We start from the raw sequence: 23,758 nt of genomic DNA on the forward strand, positions 1-23,758 counted from the left end.
TACCTTTTTTACAGGTGCTCAATGCGGGTGCGGAAACCGTCTGCGTTCTGGCTGGTACGGTCGTGGCACATGCCACGACGGCATTTACGGCTCAGGATTGTTTGCGTAGCCAGGGGGTGGTTGCTGGGGTTTCTGAGCCGGTGCCTTCAGATAATCGCTGGATTGCTAAATTGTGTGACGGAAACTCTTCCCTGTCCGTCGATCAACGTGGTGCGCTTCATAAATTGTTGTTGACGTTTTCGGATGTATTTAGCTCCGATGATTTGGATTTGGGGCGCACCTCGTTGTTTCACCATCATATTGATACAGGCAACGCTGCCCCTATTCGGTTGAATTCGCACCGAATGAGTCCCGCCGAGCGAGACCACGTTCGGGGGGCGGTGGAGGACATGTTGGCTGCGGACATTATATCGCCATCTAACAGCCCTTGGGGTGCGCCTGTGGTTTTGGTCAAGAAAAAGGATGGCACATTGCGATTGTGTTGATTTTCGCAAATTGAATAAGATTTCAGTGGCAGATGCGTATCCCCTGCCGCGTATGGACGACTCCCTCGATGCATTGTCGGGGGCCAAGTTTTTTTCCACACTGGACCTCTCTTCGGGATTTTGGCAGCTTCCCCTTGACGAGCCCTCGCGGGAGAAAACCGCATTCCGTACGCCACAGGGGTTGTTTCAATTCAACTGCCTTCCGATGGGGCTGAATGCGGCCCCTGCCACATTTCAAAGGCTTATGGAGCTCGTGTTGACGGGCTTGCAGTGGGAGACATGTCTCATATATTTGGATGATATTATTGTCTTCAGCCGCACATTTGACGAACATTTAAGGCGGCTGGAGACGGTGTTCACGAGGATGCGCTCCGCCAATTTGAAATTCAAACCAAAGAAATGTCACCTACTGCAACGGTCCGTCCGTTATTTGGGACACATCGTGAGTGCTGAGGGGGTGTCCACGGACCCGGAAAAAACGGCGTGCGTCCGGGATTGGCCTACTCCGGCCACCGTGGGGGATGTACGTCGATTTTTGGGATTTGCCTCATATTATCGGAGGTTTGTGCCGAATTTTGCGACGATCGCGAGGCCCTTGCACCTCCTTACGGGTAAGGGACGTAAGTTTGCGTGGGGACCGCCGGAGGAAGCGGCCTTTCAGAGTCTGCGCGATCTGTTGGCTACGGCCCCAACATTGGATTATCCCGATTTCGATCGCCCATTCATTCTTGATACGGACGCGAGTGACACAGGTATTGGCGCGGTATTATCCCAGTCTAGAGGGGGCGTAGAGCGTGTCGTGGCGTATGGTAGCCGGGTCTTGTCTCCCGCGGAAACCCGCTACTGTGTCACTCGCAGGGAACTCCTAGCCGTTGTTTTTTTCCTACGTCAGTTTCGACCGTACCTGTACGGCCGTTCCTTTATTGTACGTACGGATCATGCGGCCTTGCAATATGCCCTTAAAATGGATCAACCTTCCGGCCAGCTGGCGCGTTGGTTGGACACGCTACAGGAATTTTCATTTCAAATTCACCATCGTAAAGGGGTACGCCATGCGAACGCAGACGCACTTTCTAGATTACCGCAGCGCTCCCCTTGCAAATGTGCATCGGGGACGCAGAGATGTGTGCCCAGCCTACCCCCCCCTCAACCGGTGGTGTTGGCTGTTGAGGAGTCGGATGCTCCTGTGGAACCGGGGCCGACTGATGGGGTTTTGAATCTGCCACGGTCTGTTTGGATAAGGGAGCAGATGATGGATGAGTCGTTAGTGTCCTTGCGGAAGCGATCCAAAGTGGAGATTGGGGGTCCGGTTACGGAGGGTGCGCCGGAAACCGCGGTCCGAGATGGTCTGCTCATGTGGAGGGAAGGTCTCCAGGAACGCTGGCGTCTGGTAGTGCCTGCGTCCCTGCGATACGAGTTGATTAGAACTCTCCATTGTGACACGCTATTACATCTGGGTGTGCAGAAGACCTTGTTGACGTTGCAACGTCATTATTTTTGGCACGGCATGGCGACGGATGTCGTGGGGCACGTCCGCGCGTGCCCTGACTGCGCCCGACGTAAGCCACCTAAACATCCTTATGTGCCGCCTTTACAGTCAATTCAGGTGTCGCGGGTTAATGAATTGGTGGCACTGGATATTTTGGGACCTTTCCCACCATCGGCGAGGGGTAATAAATATTTGCTGGTTGGGGTTGAGTACCTCTCCCGTTGGCCGATGGCCTGGCCATTGCCCGACCAATCGGCCGCGGCCATTACCGATGCCTTTTTGTTCGGATACGTTATGGACAAGGGTGCACCGGAGAGACTCCTCACGGACCAGGGCCGAAATTTCTCGTCTAAATTATTGGCGGAAGTGTGTGCGGGCCTAGGGACTAGGAAGGTCCGGACATCCCCATACCATCCGCAAACGGATGGTATGGTTGAGCGGCTAAACCGGACATTGTCTGCCATGCTGTGCCATACGGTGAGTGAGCAACAATCGGATTGGGACCTGCACATCCCGGGGGTGCTTTCGGCGTACAGGATGACTCCTCATGCGGCTACGGGTTATTCGCCGTTTTACCTTATGTATGGTCGGGAAAACGTGCCGCCGATGGATGTGCAGATGGGAACCGGTGTAAGGGGACCTTGTAAACCACTCCCTGACTACATTCGGGACACTGTTCGCCGGGTCTCGGAGGCGCGGGAGAGTGCCCGCGTGGCTACGGCCAAAGCTCAAGCCCGGAATGAGAGGTATGCGCGGCATTCCAAGGGGGAATGCCCCTGGAAGGTTGGGGACCTGGCCTGGCTCCATTGCCCGCAGGTGCGGCCGGGTACCTCTCCCAAATTTCACAAACCTTGGCAAGGGCCCGTCCGCCTCATTGAGGTTCCTAACCCTCAGTCGGCGCGTGTTCAGTTTGGTTCTCGCCGTTGGGTTGTTCACACGTCGCGCTTGAAACCGTATGTTGCTCCCCTACATGATGCGTCATCTCCCAATGTTGCCTTGCCGGGGTCTGTTGCTGCCGACTCTCCCCCGCCTGCGTCTATTGATCTTGCTAGAGCGCCTGTCATACCTGTTCCAGGCAGGCCGGCCTTGACACCGCAGGGGACGAGGCGCCCTGCTCGGAGGGTGCCTGCCAGATCTGCGGAAACTTCGAGCCCTGCAGCCCTTCCGACCCCGCTGCAGACACATCCGCGGGACACGCCCGAGACTGATCCTTCAGGGACACGGGACGTTGGTGGACTTCCAACAGCGACAGGGGGATTTCACCCTGTCACTCCTCAAACTCCATCACGTTCCCGTTCCGCGGGTGGGCCGCCGACCGTCCGGGACGGGCCGGCGACCCGCACACGTTCTAAATCCCTTGTGTTTCGTTGATTGTTACGTTGCATTATTCCTCTTACTGTGTATTTATTGCCTGCTTCTGCTACGTTACTTTATTAGTATGTTGTGTTGATTGTTCTTACTGTTATATTGCATGCTTGGTGTCCCTTGGTGTGTCAGGGTCGGTTTCGCCCGCATTACTGTTGGTGTTGTTCAGCCGAGGTCGGCTGGGTTTTTCTCCACGGGGGAGGGTGGTGTAATGCGGGCGCGGGCGACCTCCCGGATGTGACGTCACGGAGAGGTGGAGTTAGGTGACGTGGGAGCAAGGTTAAGGTTCTTAAGGGATGAGACCGGAAGAGGAGGGGGGAGAGTGAGAGACTGGACAAGAGTAAGGCCACGTTGGGCGAAGCCAGGAAGAGTGGCACGGGCGGCCAGCGGTGGCCAGCTAAGGGAGCAGCCAGCGGAGCTGCGAGAGAAGACAGCAGTGGGGCTGCTGGAGAGAAGGCGGTTGAGGAGCTGCAGTTAACACAGCCGGCGAGGCTGTGTGTGGGAGAGGCTACGAGAGCGACGAGAGGAGAGAGAGGCTACGAGAGCGACGAGAGGAGAAACTGCAGCGAGAGCAGCCAGTGGGGGGGCTGCGTGAGGGTAACAGCCAGCAAGGCTACGAGAACAACGGGAGACCAACAGAGGAGCTGTTGGCGTGACGGGGTTAACAGCAGTATCAGTATCGGTATGGAAGCCTTATAGAAGGACAGCCGTGTGGGTTACGAGGAAGAACCGAATAAAGGACACCAAGCCAGACTTCGTGGTCGAGTCCTTTATTACAAATGCACAACATTTACAATTTGAGTACGACGTTTCGCTGGCAATTACATCCAGCATCATCCGGCAAATTACTCTCTTTATGAGGCTGATTCTAATCACCAGAGAAACGCCGCACTCAAATTGTAAATGTTGTGGGTTTACTCTCCAACACACGAAGTAGTAACTAATTTGCACATTTTGTTTAGTAACAAACCTTACTAACCGGCCGTGTTCGGTGGTAGTGGGTTAACGACACATTTATATTTACGCGATCTAACCCCATACAAAACATTTATTACGAGCTGTAATACATTACTGAATTCCAGAACCATTGTCCAAAAAAAGTCAATTACAGTACGTGAAGCAACGCAATAAGAAAAACTAACGCTCATGTTGTTGCATATCTTCTCTGTAAAACAAAAAACACTAGCCCTTAGTGTTGATAAAGATCCTCGTTGGTTATACGATAGCTCACTATTGAAGCAATTATTTAAAAGCAGATGACGAGATAATGGTTTTATATTTAAATGAAGGGACAGGCCTATACTGTATATATAACGAGCAGTAGATAAAGTCCCCAGGTTCTGATGCGCGCTGGTCTCATCGTAACAAATAACGGGAGCAGTGTTGCTAAACAGAGATAGAGGTCAGTGGTACAATATCTAGCTTTCATGAATGATACACCAGTGTAAAGGTGAATATCTCTCACTGATGCTGCGCAACCCCTTTTCTTGTTGATGTTACATGTCATCATGCTCACATTACAATGTCCCTCCATTCAGAGCACACATCTTTGTACTTCACTTAAAAGTTCAGCATTGAACAGAATACATAAGAAAAGATGTAGCACATGTGACACAATTAGGTAGGCATTAGATGTGTGGTAGATATTACTCTCGCACGTTTAATATGATCACAGACACATTTGGGACATTTTTACATTCCGATGGCTGTACATTGGGGCAACTTTAGGTGTTCTATGGACACGTGTAGATCATGCCAAGGCCTATACCATGTTGTTGCCCTTCGCGTAATACCGTTGATTTTGTACATATGCAAGAAACCAGGCCATACTTTACCTCTGCAATAGGCAAGATGGCAAAAATGTCTTTCTGAGTCACTGTGAGCTCAGTTGTGACATAGACTTGTCCCGTTGTCACGGACTTGTCAACGTAGTCCACCTGCCAGAGGATTCGGCGTGTGGCGGATAGGCTGCTCACACTACTGATCTCAAACATCAGCTGTGCAATCTCCTCTGCTCCCGTGCTGCACAAACATAGGAAATGAAGATAGGTCAAACATTACACAAATGCTCCCGAGTTGAAATTTACCCGGCATTCAAATATCACACCTGTACCATTTGTTTGCCGATTTGGCTTAACCCAACAGCGAGTGGCTTTGAGATTATGTAATTTCAGCTGACAATTAAGATTTGTAATGCGTAAAGAAATATTTTCACAAAAAATACTCGAATGCCCCTTCTCCCCCTCCCACAAATGTTTATGGCACAGTACACAGAGCAGCATGTATATTTTGCGGATTAAAACTTCCAGTAAATTCAAAGTAACACAGCAGTAATAATTTCATGGGAGTCATTGACAGTTGGATGTTTTCATGCCAGTGTGCTTTGAACCACTTTCGCCCCCCCCCCCACCGCATCCACAATGTCACTGTGCATTGCAAACAAATCGATATCAATCACACCCAAATGCTCAGTCTTTTTCTGAAACCCATCAAATCTCACGCGAAAAAAAAAAACGGTGGCGTGCAAATGTGAAACGTTGGAAATGTACCTGTTGGTTTCCGTCGGGCTCCCTCTCTTGTGGAGCTGAATCCTGATCGTCGTGTGTTTGTTTCCCCCATCGTCGTCCATAGCTGCATCCCAGACACCAGGGTTGCTCGATTCAACCGCTTGCAGGGTCATCCCTTTCTTCCCTTTCACTCTGCAAGGCATACAACAAGTAATCTTGATTTTTTTTTTATCTGCCACATTTGAAGCAATCAAAATCTGTCTCCCACATTTTAATCAACGTGTATCATGGCCAGTAACAAGTTTTTGGCATTGGCTTTGAGACATATGGTTTTGAAAATTCACTCTTTCTTTATTTCCTTCAGCGAAGCCATTCTACCGTACTCCATGAGTGTTTCTGCTTTGAACACGATAAAAGGGTGTCGTATTTTCTCCAATGTTTACCCCTTTAGCCATGTGTGTTGAACACTATTTTTACGTGGACTCAAGCATACAACGATTGATGTAACGTACACAATAACACAGGCCTTTAAAAGTGTGTATGATACGCAGATTGAAGTTTTAATCGCCATTAACCTGCAATCGGATGTAATGCTGAGCAGCTTGTGCCAATATTTTACAACTCATGTTTGCACATTGCAGAGCATAAATCCAGTAATGTGTTCCATGGACCACGTTTAACATTTTTCCTATTCCGAAGGAAATATTGTTTTTGCACAAATTCCATTTCATTTACTGCAGATTGATGTCACCGTTTCAGGGCTGACATGCCAGAATAAATGATACATTTCAAACATTTCTGCAATAACCGTGAAGGAGAATGGACTGATATTCACATTGGGAAATACACAGTATTCAGCGATTATTTATTCAATTGTGCATTGCCGCTTTGTTTTTCTATTTGAACGTTTTGTTTAAATGTAGAATTGTTGATTAGAGCTAACATATACTCGTACAATGCTCATTGTAACTTTCCTATTAAGACTGAAACACACAAAAACCACAACTCTTACTGCAAATTGTTTTTAAATAACACAGAATTATAAAAAAGATAAATACAGATCCTATTGACTTTTGGTGAAATGGAAATTGGCATGAAATGAGACCAGTTAATGTAATTTGACAGCACAAATGACATGACAGTGAAATGGCGAATGTAAACAACGGTGTCCAAATGTGTAGTATTGACATTTACTCGGTATGCCGAGCCCTGCAGAAAGGGCTGAATGAAAGCACCACAATGCATGACAAACTACTGTCAATTACCATTACCGTTTATCCCCCAGTGAAATATATACAATATTCTACATATACATCTTATAATTTCTTGATTTGAAGCTTTCGTGACTGCAAGGATTCATATTCTTAGGGTTTTTCGGTAAAGTCACGTAGGTAAAAAATTTAAATTAATAAAAGTAAAATTAAAATTAAATAAAAATCACGACGTTTCGGAGACAACACAAATTATAATATCTAGGGCCTACATTGGCTCCTCCCACCGTCAACCAGTATATATACAAGGACTATTTTCTTGGAATTTCTCTTACTTGATACAGCTACCGTGCTGTGACGGTTCCACCTGAAGACGGAAGCTTGTGTTGCCTCCGAAACGTCGTGATTTTCATTTTATTTTAATTTTACTTTTATTAATTTAAAATTTTAACCTACGTGACTTTACCGAAAAAACCTAAGAATATCTTACAATTCGTTTTACAATTGCTTGCAAATGTTAGTTATTTGTTTCTTAATAAGGAAAGAACCACCATATGTGCATACTTTTAAATGTATTGTGAATGTCCTGCACTCTGCTCACGACCTTCACCAACACTCGCTGTGCTTTGTCTGTGTGTGCAATACGAATGTATGTGACATAGAATGCACACACATGTCTGTGCCTGCTGCATGAGTAAACATTTGTAATGTCCAACGATGTTTTTTTTAAAATCATATACACTGAGAATATAAACTTTTCCATGATCATTCGTACAACTCAACCCTGTGGATCATTATAACAGCACGCATGTGTATAGCCCCTTTTTTCATGCTAGATGAAGACTTTCTCAAAAGTCATTGGGGGTTATATGACCATACTTCACCACACTGGACAGTGTGGGTTGGGAGCATAATACAATTGCAATTGTGAATTTTGCTGAGCTACTATCTGCTGACAACATAGTCCCACGGCAGCCTGTGGCACCTCTTGAGCATGGCGGTCACCAATTCGAGCTCATCGTTGCCAGGTTGTCAAACAAAAACACAACAATGCAGATTAGCAGCTGAAGAGCTGGCTTGACTGGCTCAACCACAGTATTGTCGAAAAACGCAGACAAAGTCTTGATTGATTCGTCTCAGCATAAAAAAAAACCCGTTAGAGATCGCAGATATATTTTGATGCTGTGAATTGCACTGCATGCCAATTTTACAACTCCTACTGTTAATACACACAGCATGAAAATAAACGCGATAAATACATGCACATGAAATAAATCTACTGGGCTACTTCGCGCACTCCAAAATATCACCATGTGCTTACGTAAAAAAAAACTATACTTGTTTTTTTTCGTTTCAATAAAATATCAAAACTTTTCCTGCCATTTATGATATTAGTTTATAAACAAGGCAGCAGGAGTTCTCATCAACTAAAAGAAGTCATCGATTTAAAACACACATGTCAGTCCAGCACAATATTGCATTTCAAATTGGGGAAATGCATATATCTGTACCTATACGTATTTTGTTCAACAATGACATTTGTGTACAATGCCTTGTGCAACTGTAGTGCCATCGGGGAAGTCACTGTATGGTGCCGGCCCAGAAGGGTCGTGCCGTTCGATGTTCCTACATCGTGGACAGCACCGTGTGGGTGGCTGTGTGTAATACCAGCCCCAGCGGGGCTTGGCAAGAACTGGGATAGTGCGGGCACCACGCACAGCGTGTGGTGGGGGCTCCCCCGAGGGGGAGGGGGTGAGTGTCAGCCCAGGGGCAGGGTTGCCCCGGGCCGTGGCACTCTGGTTGACCCCGTAGACACGTGATCTGGAATGTCCACACAAAGAAGGTCCCAGGTGGGGGGACTAGTGGGTGATCACGTGTCCGGGGAGAGCTCTTGAGAAGGATCGAGAGGGAACGAGAATGCTCGAGAAGGTGGGCGGGGCCGAGGGCGGAGCCACCCTGACCGGAGAGGGATATAAGGCGGGTCCCTGAGAGGGACCGGGGTCGCTGCATTCTACAAGCGGGAAGCTCAACATCTACAAGCGGGAAGCTCAACATCTACAAGCGGGAAGCTCAACATCTACAAGCGGGAAGCTCTACACCTACAAGCTGGAAGCTCCACGTCTACAAGCTGGAAGCTCAACATCTACAAGCGGGAAGCATACACCTACAAGCTGGAAGCTCTACATCTACAAGCTGGAAGCTCAACATCTACAAGCGGGAAGCTCTACATCTACAAGCGGGAAGCACTACATCTACAAGCTGAAGCTCTTCGTCCTACGAGGCAACCGGAGACCCGAGTGAGTGTCCGACCCTTCGTAGCAGTAACTCCTCTGTATAGGGTAGTTAGCTGGGTGGTCCCCACCCTAAGCTGTATCTGGTAAAGGGGCAGTTACCCCTTTGTGTCACGGTGTTACAATAAATGTGTTGCCTCTAAAAGGACCAACGTCTGCGACTCAGTTGGACTCATTACACATAAACAAAATCCTTATTGATGGCTTCACAAGAATAAGGCATATTTGTTAATATAGCAACCAACAAAATCCATTGTTGCTCTGAACTCCTCGCACTTTTATCAACCCAATTTGACGGGCATGGTGAAGTATGGTCAAATAACCCCTCTCTGCCTGCACGACATAGAGAAGCATAGGGAGGCCCACATCCAGGAGTGGATTAACACGTGGGCCGAACATGTTCAAGAATTAACATTAAAACCACCAGACTCTGGTAATCTAGTTTATCATTCGTGGACATTCATATCTGCCTTAAAAGTCCTCTATATTGGCACACAACCACAGTACACTGAAAGGCGGTAGCAGCCATGAAGGAACTATAATATGGCGGGATGAGTGTCTCAACAACCTACCCTTAGCAGCACTGGTTTGAAGACATGAACAGCCATACTTGGAAGTCAACTGCGCACAGAGGCTGTCCAATTATATTTTAAGAGTTATAAAACACACACACACATATATATATAAAAATAAGCTATGTACAGCACAGTGCATCACAAAGACGATGGGAGTTTAATTTATGCCATTTGAAACTGTTGATTGAAGACAAAAACATCCTTAGCGAAATATGCTTATGGAGGGAAATGCACTCAAGCGCACAAACCATCCTTGCTGGCACGGGCGATGGAAGGGAGTGTTTAATGGTGGCCCCATAGGAATAGACATGCGAATGTAGATGGTAATGCTGTGTAACAATGCTTTCAAATATATTCTCTCAGAAGTCCGTGTTGAGAATAAAAGTTCCATATAACAAGTCAAATATTCACGCTGTATACGGCATTGTTGCCGTTGCAATTTCTTAGTTATGTTTTAATGAATACCCTTTCAGAACACGCTTTGCAACTTTCTTGGGAAATACCATTTCGTTTCAGCAAAGCACAACTATGTATTTATAAATAGCTTACATCGAACATACATGACCAAGCAAATACTGTATTTAAAAAGGAAGCAGGGCAGTTCGAAAATACACATTGATTTTCATTTCTTCAAAGTAGGAATGCGCCCAAATTCACCTTTTGCGTTGTACACAGATTTATCTACATTTATAACCGTTATCTGCAGGTCAGGAGAGGCCAGCTGGACAGCACCTTTGTCATTTAGATAGAAAGCTCACTGCTCTGCATAATTTAAACAAAACACATTTTACATTCAGACGGTTTTGCATATATTATATATTAGCAGTCCACTCAAAGACAATTTATGTATATTTTATAATTGGGTAACAAGGTGCAGAAGGAATGTCCAACAATAAAATATGTATATCAGTCACGTTTTAGCCATGTCCTGTGGAACGAACTCACTGGACATAAAAGGGAAATGAAAAGGCAATCTAAATGTCTTGCTGTCGAGATTAAACACTTTTCGTAACAGAAATGCCAAACATGCTTTCTCAGGATAGTCAAATTATATTGCATTCCTGATATGAAAGTGGGCTGCAATGTCAACTGGAAATTATGGTTGCCTTTGGGCAAAAATAAAAACAGGCCACTGGCATAATATTGTGCTCTACCTCCAACTATGCTTGCTTTCACTGTGACATATGCGCATTCTTTTCATCGGGTGGGATTATATGGCTTTATCATCCCCAATTGCTACCATTCAACGAGACCTTGGCATAGGCATTAGCAACTTTTGATATTTTCCCTCTGCAGCAATGTACACTGTATGTCAATGTGGTTTGTTGGTTCATTGACACAAAGCATATTCTATTTTGCTTAATATGAAATTGGCATCAATTGGGAACCTAACGTGGCAATGGCAGAAAATGAAACCATAAAAGTAATGATTTATCAGATGCGTTGCGAGAGAGAAACGATGCTGCTGCTGCTGGCTGCTGCCCACAGTCCAGGATGTGTGCAACCCATCTCAGTCTCACATATGTCCCGATTCTATCAAACCCCCCTCACTTTGGTTCGCATTCCTTTACCTGCAATTATTTCTCTTGGTTTTTATTTTCACGGTGGCATTTGCTCCTCGTGACATAATTAGATTTTTTTTTCTTCCAAGAGCACTGCTTTTATTTATTTCATTAGTTTAGTCGTGATCTATCTTAAGCAGTTTTCCTCGGCAAATGCATGATGTTATTTGCTGGGGTTTTGCGCGTCCCACACAAACAAAACTAAAACAGCAGTAGTGGTTGGCGGTTACAACTCAAAACATGCGTTTGTATTTTTGCTTTGCATTCTGACTGATTTTGAGGGTCACTCGCTGTTATTTCCATGATGATTCTTTTTTTTCATGCAAACAAGTTTCTCAGAAAACAAGATGAACAAACAACGGCATTAAGTGATTACGGCAGTCCCTACCATCTGGAACCAATGTCTAACTTAGATTGTAGAAGTGTGCCACCGTGATTGCAGGGATTCATCTTCTTGGTTCTTTCGGTAAAGTCACGTAGAAGGGAAATAATAAAATAATAAAAATAAAACATAATAAAATAATTCTCACGACGTTTCGGCCACAAAGCAAGCAGCCGTCCTCAGGTGAAGACCAGGTCATTCAGACGCTGTCTCCCCGACAGACCTGGTCTTCACCTGAGGACGGCTGCTTGCGTTGTGGCCGAAACGTCGTGAGAATTATTTTATTGTTTTGTTTTTATTATTTTATTATTTCCCTTCTACGTGATTTTACCGAAAGAACCAAGAAGATGAATCCCTGCAATCACGAAAGCTTTAAATTGAAATTTAAAAGAATATTTTATTATGTTTTATTTTTATAATTTTATTATTTCCCTTCTACGTGACTTTACCGAAAGAACCAAGAAGAAGTGTGCCACCCTTGCAACTGCTCGCTCGCTCCACTGCCAGTGGAAGGGCTTCCACTCGAGGGAGCTCTGGAGAATCTCCTTCAGAGGGCATTTGGCCCACTCTTCCACGCTGGCAAGACATCTTGGAAGAAGAGTACCCGCACTTTACCCGGACCTGCCGATTGACTCACTGTGGTGTACCCATTGAAACTGCTGACTGGGCAGAGCTTGCAGGGGGGCGGGCGGGGGGGGTTAAGAAACAGAGAAGCCCATTTCTTCAATTGTCACGCCGGGAGATAGAATGAAGTAGTTTTATGCTAAATTCTGCTGTGTTTACTTTGTCCCAGGATAAAAGCATTGTTCCATTCTGCAAAGAATAACAATGGACCCCTGCAACCAATGTATCGGCCATATTAATTAAGAATGACACATGCAATGTTTATCATACACTCAAGTGGTTATTTTTAAAGTAGCAATAGCTGAACATTTTGGAGTGCATGATAAAGGCACTTACTTGTAAATTAATAAATTAGGTTATCCAATGTAAATGCAAATTGCTATGCTAAGCTTTACTTCTGGTGACCTTTCACGAATAAAAAAAACCCACAGGGTCAGTAGGTGAATGTGGGTTTTAACCCACATTCTCATGCTATAATGGGTTTAGCATGACCTTAATGTACATTTATCTGAGTGCACCACCTTTACAATAAGCTTAATTAACTTTAAGATATCTGATGTACATATTGTTAGGGCCATAATACAGGGATTTGTGGGTTAGATAGCCTAAATATAAATGTGTTGTTAAACCCGCCACCACTCGACACAGCCAATTAGTAAGGTTTGTCACGTAAACAGAACATGCCAATTCATGACTAGTACAGCACACCGGTGTGTTGGAGAGCAAAAGAGCAAATGTTGTGGATTTGCTCTCCAACACACCGGTGTGCTGTACTAGTAACGAATTGGCATGCACTGTCTACGTAAAACTTTACTAATTGGCTGTGTTGGGTGGTGGCGGGTATAACGACACATTTATATTTACGCGATCTAACCCAAAAAAATACCTGTATTACGGATGATATTGGTCGCGAAAGCCTACGTGTTAAACTTTATTGTTAGGTGATCGAATCATCCTTTAAAAGTAGCTTTATAGTACATTCATGACAACTTCAACAAGTTAATACATTTTCCATTGTTAATGAACTGAATTAGACACTGATCTGTGATCTGGGTTATAGCTATTAATTGCATTCATTTTGTAAAACCAAGCAATGCTAACGGAGCTTTAAGAGACAGAATGCTGCTTTAAAACATTATTTACTTTTTCCCAATGTATGAGCAAATAAGGTTGCAAATCACAATTACCATTTGTATGGCAAGCACAACAATGCTTTTCTAAAATGTGCTTTAAATTTCCACGTTATCAATGACTATCAATTTGATACAGCCATAAAATCGCAATGCATATATACCTGATTAATTACAAGTAGCCGTAATTAAAACAATTGGCATTGGGACTATCGATGCAACATGTCACTCAATGGTTGTTTGAATGTGGAAATACGCTTGGACCTTTTTGAACTACATCGTATTTGTACTTATTTGTTTGCAATTACACTTGTTCACCCAGGAAAGCTTGAGTCGACCCATATTTTTAATTCCCCTTACAGGGTAGCGTCACAAGGCAGATTGTCATCTCTAAATTGGTGAAATGGTTAATGAAGTCATCACGATGATGATGATAATCAGCATCACTATATATGGTCGATCCTATAAAGTAAACTATTTATATACATATATAAATATATTTTACCAGGTAAGGCCCACTGAGCTATATAGCTCTTTTTCAGAAGTGACCTGGCCACAAATGATAGCTCAACAAAGTGGCTTATCACGTGGAAAATATATAGCAGCCAAATACTCCCAAAGCACGTTTCTCAATGTGGAAGAAAAATCCATGCAACCACGGTGAGAACATGCAAATTCTAAATATACAGGCATTAGGGTCAGGATCAAACTCACGAACTCCTGCATACCAGGTGAGGGAGTTAACATCTTGTCACCGTGGCACCCACCGCTGAATGAAGGCCTCCCCAAGTCACTGTCATTTCCCATGAATCTGTGATGTCATAACCCACCCAGCACCTGCACACGAGCTGATTTCATTGCTCCATCTCCTTAGTGGGAAATATTTCACTTCCTTTGCTGTCACTTTCATTGTTGAACTCTTATTTGTAATTGCTCCTCCATGGTGGTGTCACAAGCCAGTTTGTCATCTCTAGAACTCGCTAAATGGTTGAATGAGCCTTACAAAGAGAAATATGTCTAATTGCGACATGGAAATTTGATGTGTAGATGTCACACTTTAAAAATATATATCACACATATATTACACATATGCGTTGTCACAAAACTATAATGTCAGAACACACGGTAATGTATTTTATTATAAATAGGAGGGAAACACATTCTGAATTCACATTTTCTTATTTAAGATATCTGTGTAAACAATTAAAATTCTACATAAATGATGTAGCCAGATCGTTGCCAGGTTATCTGTGCTGGAGGATAAACTGGGTTATTTAAATGCTGCTGGGCGCATTGCAAAATCAGTTATTTGTAGCTTGCATTTCAGAGAAAACGTATATGCAGCGGAGAGTGCTGCATTATAACAGTAGCTTTGGCCGTGACCTTTACGACAGCCAAAATTAATTGCCACTGCTATGCTAATTTAAAAAATGTTTACGTGTACAAAATCACGTAATTATTCTATTTATTTTCTGTTGAATCATTTTTATTTATTTAGCAATAATGAAGGTAAAGTAACTGTAGATGCCACGGTAATAACGCCATAAATGATTCACAAGAGCACAATCTGTCGTTTGCCCAAGCATTTCCCTAAAAATCCTCAGGAAGACAAAACACTTAGATCCCAATTATTTTTTTGGTAGAGGGGTGGTTTCCACTGTGAATTGTGCATAAAACAATGGCCAAGTTTGTGCAAATTCCCTGCTGATTTGGCCATTTTCACCTCATCAAAAATTAGCGAAAACTTTATCTTATTTTCTGGCAACATATAAATCAGCAGGCTTCTGGTGTGTTAGAAAATAAATTAGGCCCCTATTTTAATAATATTTTCATCAATTTATTCATCTTTTCTCCACAAGGTCTTAGTGTTTTCTCAGGCTCCTGTTTGCCACGGTGTGGCGGCCCCATCAAGTTTTGGGTCCGATATAATAAGAACAAGTTGGGATGGTGCTGGGAGAATTAAAAACAAGGGAGGGAAATCAGCAGACGTCACCGATTTGATATTTCAGTGCGACAGTTGAAACATTGAACACATTTCATAAATCGTCTTGCCTCTGTCCACCCAGCACTATAAATGGGTATAACACAGCCGATCACTACTGTCGTGTGTAATGGGGTATAATGAAGAGTCGGTGAAATTACCCTCTAGAGGGGCTCTCTAATAGAGGCACTTCTGCCAGCAGTGGCATTAGCAAGCAATTACAGGGCTGTACCTTAAACTTTCATAATAGGATACCTCCAACATGTGTCCGTAGATAATCCTGATAATGCATCCCTAAATGACGTGGAGCCCCTGTGTGTGCCCCTGATGTTAAGTAATCACTGATTAAGTCACAGAGCCATCGTTGCATGTTAAAGTATTAAATGTTTAAATTACTGTGCCAATTAACTTTCAGGGAGGCCCTTAAAAAGACCCATGCATCAAATGGCATCGCATAGGCGGCAGGTGTAACAAATTGCACAATTAGATTATGGTTCTGTTGCTTTAAAATCCTGGCCATGAAATGCAGTAATCCTTCAAGTTGTGAATTTTTAAAAAGCACATTATAATCTCTGGAACACACCAGGTTTGGTTTGATGATTGAATAAAATGCAAATTACAAAAAAGCCCCACCAAAGCTATGTGTAGCTGAAAGATATGGCTTACTTGAAAAATAATGATGCGCACAATTTAAAAAGTCCATGCATCATGCTGACACAGTGTGAATTTAGTAATGCATCATTGTAAGTGTTACATGGCAATACAATTTAAAATGTATTATATATTTTACATGCTATACTTTTTCTCAGGTTTCTATGAACGGCTTTACAATAAGTATTAAAAAATTAATATTAATAATCATATAACACTTTTGCATTACGTAAAATAAACACAATAGACACATACACAGTATGTCCTAAGTAATGTTTACCATTGTGCAATGTGCATATTTAACAAAGATGTTTACGAAAATTTTTTAAGCACTGACAGCTGACAAGTAAATAAAAGTCAATCAAAGATTATACACTGTATCAATGGTATTTGGTTTGGAGGGTGAATTTGTATTCTGTACATTAATTACTATGCATTATTAATCAGAAACAGAACCTGTATTTATACTGGAGGAATCTGATGAGCTATGAAGCTCTTTTCACAGATGTCCAGTTGAGGGACGGGGTAAGAACGTGACAACAAAAAACTATACAAAAACACAATAGGAGTGCAAAGTATAGGAAACGTAAACAAATCACTGAAAAAATATACAAATACACAAAACTATTTGTTTTATCTTACCAGATAAAGCCCACTGAGTTATTAGCTTCTTTTTCCGACACTACCTGGCCACAAATGATAGCCCAATGAAGTGGCTTAAATGTCGAGCAGCAAAAAATATCTAAATAATCTATTGTCATGCTCAGCAGCAATAATCTATCCACTGCTGGATGAAGGGCTCCCGAAGCCGACTGTAGCCCTCATGATCCTGGTTTGTGATAAATCACCCAGCACCGGCGCAACGAGCTGATTTCACGACTGCCACTCCACACAATAAAGGCTCATTCCTAACAGCGTGCTTCAGCCGCACCGAACCTCACAAAAATAATATTGAGGGCCTACCTTGGCTCCTCCCACCCTCAACCAGTATATATACAAATACTGTGTTCTTGGAATTTCTCTCACTTGATACAGCTATCGTGCTGTGACGGTTCCATCTGAAGACGGAAGCTTGTGTTGCCTCCGAAACGTCGTCATTTTTATTTTACTTTTATTAATTAAAATTTTTTACCTTCGTGACTTTAGTGAAAAAACCTAAGAATATGCCACTCCATCCTTATACTTGACCATCAGCCACCAAACCTCTGAGCGATGCGTCCTGTCCTGCTCTCACATATATTTTACAGTTTGACTTATGCCTTTAACCTGTATATGAAGCTTATGGCGGGAGCCCCCGGCCCCTCGCATAAACATATTATAATGTAAACAAAAACTTTACTCTTTTTAAATCCTTTATATTAAGTTCGCTTGCTTTCTTAGGACCGTGCAAATCTTTCGGTCGTTTTTTAACCCACTTCCCGTGATCCAATCGAGCTGACATTTTCCACACAGACTCGTTGTGCGTGACAATTAATGTTCGTGAAATTTTTTAAAAAAATTTTTACACTTTTTAGGGGATTTTTTTTTATATTTAATTACCAATTGCTTAATGGTGGCAGGCAATCATCTGACCCATAGGTGGCAGCCATCTCAAGCCAGAGGACGAGAGGACTCTAGCCGCCACGCATATAAAGGATTTATAGTGAAAAACTTTGTTTTTACGGGTTATTTTTTCAGAAGTGACCTGGCCACAACTGATAGCTCAACAAAGTGGTTTATCACATGGAAATGTACTGGAGTCAAATACTCTAAACGCATGTTTCTAAATCTGGAGGGAAAAACCAGAGGATAAAAATCCCCGCGACCACGGGGAGAACATGCAAAATCCAAATATACAGCAGGCTTAATGGTCGGGATCGAACCCACGACCTTCTGTATACCAGGCGAGGGAGTTAACATCTCTCCACCAAGGCACCCATCATCATCACAGCCTCCACTGCTGAAGTGAGGCTTGTGGAGTGGTCGTCTCCGTTGGCAGCCCTAAGCGGTAGTGAACGTTTCATCTTCATATTACAGACGATCGGTCTCCTCGCAGGAAAACTTCTCACACAGTGTTAATCATTGCATTGACCCCAGGGAGATGATGGGCCTGATATGATTGCATATCAGGCATTTTGCCACAGCACCAACCGTCTCGAATTAGCCATCGTGCATATTAATTAACTTACACATACAGTGTACGCACAAGTATGCATCGTCGGAAGTCCTGCATGGTGGGAAGTAGACACGTACATGACTATTTTATAAAAATTGAGCAGATACCAAAGTCCAACTTAAAAGCAGATTAATTCACAGTGAATTTCCAATCATTGCTATGAGTGGCCAAGAAAATGGCAGCACTGAAATTTCAAAACATATAGAGTTGAGGCAGTTGATTGGTCAGTCGAGTATTGGTGGGGTAAAATGTCAATACTTCCACCTCTTCTAAACCATCTCGCCAGTGTGGAAGAGTAAGTCAAACTATCCTCTAGAGGCACTCTAGATCTTCCTCTAACGGACGCCCTTCTGCCCAGCAAGAAATTGCAGGGCTGCACCTTTACCTATACAGTTAAGCATACACATGCACACAATGGCATATATATATTACAATAATTCTCTCAGGTAAATACTTATGGTGCTGTCATTCTCAACAATTAAGACAACATTGCAATCATGACTTCAAATGCCCTTTAAAATATTCATGAAGCTGCGTATTTTACATTTCATGGTAAATGTTCTAAATCCATTATTTGCTTTCAGAGTGTTTGAATGCACTTGAAAGGTACATCACTACGTGCAAATATTCTCCGTAATGTGATTCGTAATTGTTATTGTGAATGATGATGGCTAGGTCAGGCACCTGCTTCAACAAAAGTGTTTTTACCTGTAGCTTGCAGTGCCAAATATGTGCATTAAAAAACACGATTAACATTACAGATTACAGTTAATAAGTGTTAAAAAAATCGTACCTGAGAACAAAGTCCTTCACTGTGGAATTTCTCATGAGGAGCAGTGGAATGTTGATGTGTTGTCCGTGTGTGATGGCTTTGGTTGGCAAATAAATAAGCAGATTCGAATCGAGCCTCACTTCAAGCCTTGCTCTGTGCGACGACGAGGAATACAGCTTAATGGTGGTTATCCAATTACGATGACTATTTTTCCATTCACCATTTGCTGTTCTTGATCCTTCATCATAATTATTTTCAGTAGTGCAGGCGTATTGCTTTATGGCCGGATGAAGGGTGTAATACAAATTAACAAGAGAAGAGTCGAAAGGAAACATCGGAGACTTAACCAAGGGCCGCGTAATTAAATCTTCATCACCGGTATTGCTATTTGCTTGATCCGTCAGGTTAAACCAATTTGAAGGCAGCTCTGCCTCAGCCAAGCACATTCCTAGTTCACCCTGGAGATGACATGACGCCCTCACCTCTTGAGTGCCATAAACCGCGTAAAGTCTAACACAGGGAAGTTTGTTTGTCGCGTCTTTGTCATTCCAATCGATCCCAGTCACGTAAAACAAAACTTGGACATTTGGTGCGTCGGACATTTTGTCCTTTTCGGCTACGAAGGCTTCAACCCTCCACTTTGCATTCGGGATTTGTGACAGCAGCGGCGTGGGGCCGCCGGCTCCGATGTTGTCTTCGTGCAGACTTTGCCAGGACGAAAGTGCACCATGGCTGACACCTATTCCACAATTGGCATTTGTCGTGCCAAGAAGTAGAAACGGTTGGGTCAACGACTTTTGGCTGAAATTGAACGCTGTATCATGTCCCCTCAAGTCCTTGACTAAGAATGCAGACTCCAAACCTATCAGTTTGTAGTTTAGCGGGTATTCTGTAAATGAATGTTCATTGTTATTTCCAGCAGCACATTTTTCCAAAGGACCTGAAATGATACAAGGCATTTTTTATTAAAACGTTAAACGATCTTACACGCTTCAGATAATCGCGCAAATAGGCAATTTTATCAACTTGCATACAAAACGAACTCTTGTCATTCCTGTCAATCCAGGGATTGAGCAGCAGTTTTCCAAATATGAAGAAGAAAATGGCAACAGATGTGTTATGCACTCACTTCAGCTCACGGGTACGTTTGAAAAGTGTATCAAAACGCTGCACTATATTTCCGTACTATTATTACTTCTACTGTATTCCTATATTGTTTTACTTTCATAAAAAAAACTATTATGCGTAACAATGTCGAGGTAATTACATATGATAAGTGTGTCTTTATTATGTCACGGTTGTGTAAAATTATACGTCCACTCTGTCATATTAGTTGGCTATTCCAGATGCAGTAATGAGTATGAGTGAGAAATTAAGCATTTCACAAAATCAAAAAAGGAATGCCTTGAAATGTTAAAATAACACACGCGTGGCTCAAGGCACACTTTGCTCAATGACTTCTGTAATAACGCCAATGCGCAGCACAGATAAGTAATAACGCACATTGAAGATTAAGTGCACATAAAGCACACTAAACCCACTTATTTATGCATGGAAATTACATTGAGCACACGTTAATTCAGCTGCGTGAAATAGTCACAATGATTGATCATAATCACTGTTAATAAAGTGGGGGGGCTTAATGTGCGTTTGAAGACGCGAGCCGACTTGTAAATATCACCTAGATCGCTTTAATTAAAACTCTATTTCTTAAAGTTATCTCCTTTTAGAGAATCAATCACCTTTCTAGCTTGATTCATTTATAATCACAGCAATATTTAATTGTATAAAGCACTTGCCATAGGGGTATGGGGGCGAGAGTAGATAATGACTGCTCATGTGTGCACAGTGTTCCTTTGATAACCACTTTGCAGATCCAACTTAAAGGGAAGAACTGTATCTCTGGCACAATTTATATTGGACCCTGTTTGAACTGAGAGAGAGAGAGAAAAAAACCACGTGGCTTCATTTTGTTGAACAGAAACTGGACCTTTAGCTGGGGTGGTGTTCAATGTTTTTTTTATCTTTTTCATGCGACTTGGATAGAAGGCGCTCAACTGCCAGTGAAATGGAAGGCCGACTTCGGAAAGTTTCTCGCCACAATTACACGCATCACTAGACCATTTGATTTGAACTCAATTTATTTGTAATTAGGCATCTGTTTGGGAAAACACAACTGGGCTTCTCTCTTTTTCTAACAAGTGAAGCTGATGGCGGCAGCGAGCGTTTTATATATTTTTTTTCTCCAGAAAGCTATGTGTCAGGCCAATTAAACATATTTTGACCAAAAAATATACGTATAATAAAATATGATTTATCATTATCATCATCGCGCTCATCCTAAATATTGTCTTACACGATTATAACGCAGGTACGTAACAAAAGGCTCAATATAGATACATCAAGCCCCCAAAATGCATTTTGGAGAGATACTATTGTAAGTAATTTTAAACATATCGTCAAGATTTAAAAAGGTAAAGGTGCAACCCTGACATTACTTGCTCATTGCCACTGCTGGCAGAAGGCTCTCCACTGAAGGGAGCTCGAGAGAGCCATTCGAAGGGGGCATTTGGCGTCCTCTTACATGCTTACTCTCTGTCACGGTATCAACACATAATGGCCTAGTCTTATATACAAGTTAATGAGGCATAGACCATCTCTAAAAATGAGATAGCGTTACAACCGCTGCATTCGATGCGTGTCCCACATCACATTTGCAGCAGTGGAGAGTTTATTAACAATATGAACCAAGTAGAAAAAAAGGTAAAAGCAGCGTCTCATTCTAACAAACATCGGTTGGTGGTCACAGCTCAAACCAGATGTGGAAAATTTCACATGTCATATTTGGGGAGTGGGTGTGACTATACTATCAATGAAGTCGTCCTCATTACATTTGCCCCAGAGAGATTAAGCACTGACTTGGCTCCCAATTGAGATTTTCATTTACAACTTTCCTCCTGGGATCGACTCACTAGCTAATGTGCGACCTGGATAAATGCTAGTTTACATAAATGCAGTGTAAAATTCATACACATCCACTGTCATGCTAAATGACAAACAGTTTCATCGGCAGTTATCACAGAGAGAAAGTGCTGATAGCTAGCACTCATTAAAAGGGGTGTTGTGGACAGCACAATTCCTGGTCACATTGCCTATAGTCTTACATCATACCAGGTGCATATCCACAGAATCAAGCAGCCTCGAAGATAGTTCTGGGAGGATTCGGATACCAATTGCCAACGATGTGCATCTCCAGATATCGACCGTGGGTTATCAGAATTGTAGCACAGAGCACTAATCACTGCCACTGTTCCCAAGCATACGTGGACAAACAAATCCACGTACGTACAATATATGCCTGTGTATGTGACGCAATTAACAAATAAATATTAAGTTTTCGAACTATTAAAGGTTTTACATAATCATACAATACTAAGTAAATCATTTCCACACTTGCAAACTGGTATAATGTATGTGTAAAACATACGTAACAAAAATATGAAAATATAATTAAAACGAGAGGAGAAAGAGTTGCAGCTGCCCGAGTTTAATTCCCAGCCACGGCTAACATCAGTGGCTAGTGATATCCTCATACATACATACTGTACATATCTCAGCCGGTTCTGGGTCCCCCCGACCCCTTTTAAACCCACACTTGCGAGGGCATTGTGTAGTATATGCGTTGAACTTCTTTTGCACTATACGTAGCCAACCGTGTTACATCATAGGTGAGGGGGAAGGACAACACATGAAATACAAAACGCAGTGCTAAAGCAATGATGTTTCAATCGAGATTTAAAAGTGCATAACTCCAGCGGCTTCCTAATTTTTTGACGGAAGAGCGTTCCAGACGGTCACAGAAGCGCACCTGAGTGCGCGCGAAGTAGGATTAAACAATCTTCATAACCAACATGATATATGGGAGGCCTTCATCCAGCAGTGGATTGAACAGGGCTGCACATTACACACTCGTGGTTGGAATAAAAGTTGATGATTAAAACTCACATTTTGACAAGTCTCAACTTATGATGCATATCTCACAATTGCATTTTAATGAAATTCTTTTGCACGTGATATTCCGCTGCTGCAAGATTTAAGGACAGTGACGGGTAAAGGCGATTTAAAGCATTTTTTTTACGATTTTTCTTCAATTTGGCACCGGAAAAAAACATTTTTTCTGCTGTCAAAATAATGAAGTTTTAAATGTTCGTATAATTTACTTTTCAATGTGGAAAAGCGAAATGGCCTTAGCGTGACACTACTCTTTGCAGACACGTGAAAAGATCAAATCTCTTTGTTGACTACTAACTAGGTGGACCCCTTGATATTTCACGGTTACCGTTAATTAAACCACCACGATAACCTGTTTTGCACTAGCAAATTACAGTATGTCAATTAGGTGATCATCAAAAAGTTTCATGACATACTACCATATCCTATCGTTGTCCTGCATTAGTCATGTACGACAGGGCTTTACACTGTTTATAATGTGTCTGCCAATAGTGCTTTCATGATAATTGATTAAAGCCCTACTTTAACACACATTCAGCGCACACCGACAGTTTAATAATGCAAATT

General features: G+C 42.8%; 1 protein-coding gene across 1 annotated transcript in view; it reads right to left on the reverse strand.

Moving 5' to 3' along the window:
• LOC133348457 (transmembrane protein 132E-like) overlaps positions 1-23,758 on the reverse strand; it is a 57,283-nt gene that overhangs the window by 32,284 nt on the left and 1,241 nt on the right. The window contains exons 2-4 of the mRNA XM_061561273.1: positions 19,202-20,120; positions 5,889-6,038; positions 5,175-5,361 (exon numbers count right to left, since the gene is read on the reverse strand). Of these exons, the coding sequence (XP_061417257.1) occupies positions 5,175-5,361; positions 5,889-6,038; positions 19,202-20,120 (1,256 nt within the window). The remainder of the gene's footprint in view (positions 1-5,174; positions 5,362-5,888; positions 6,039-19,201; positions 20,121-23,758) is intronic.

The sequence above is a fragment of the Lethenteron reissneri genome, chromosome 27 (assembly GCF_015708825.2).
Source record: "Lethenteron reissneri isolate LAM-NWPU_2019-01 chromosome 27, ASM1570882v1, whole genome shotgun sequence".
Taxonomy (NCBI): domain Eukaryota; kingdom Metazoa; phylum Chordata; class Hyperoartia; order Petromyzontiformes; family Petromyzontidae; genus Lethenteron; species Lethenteron reissneri.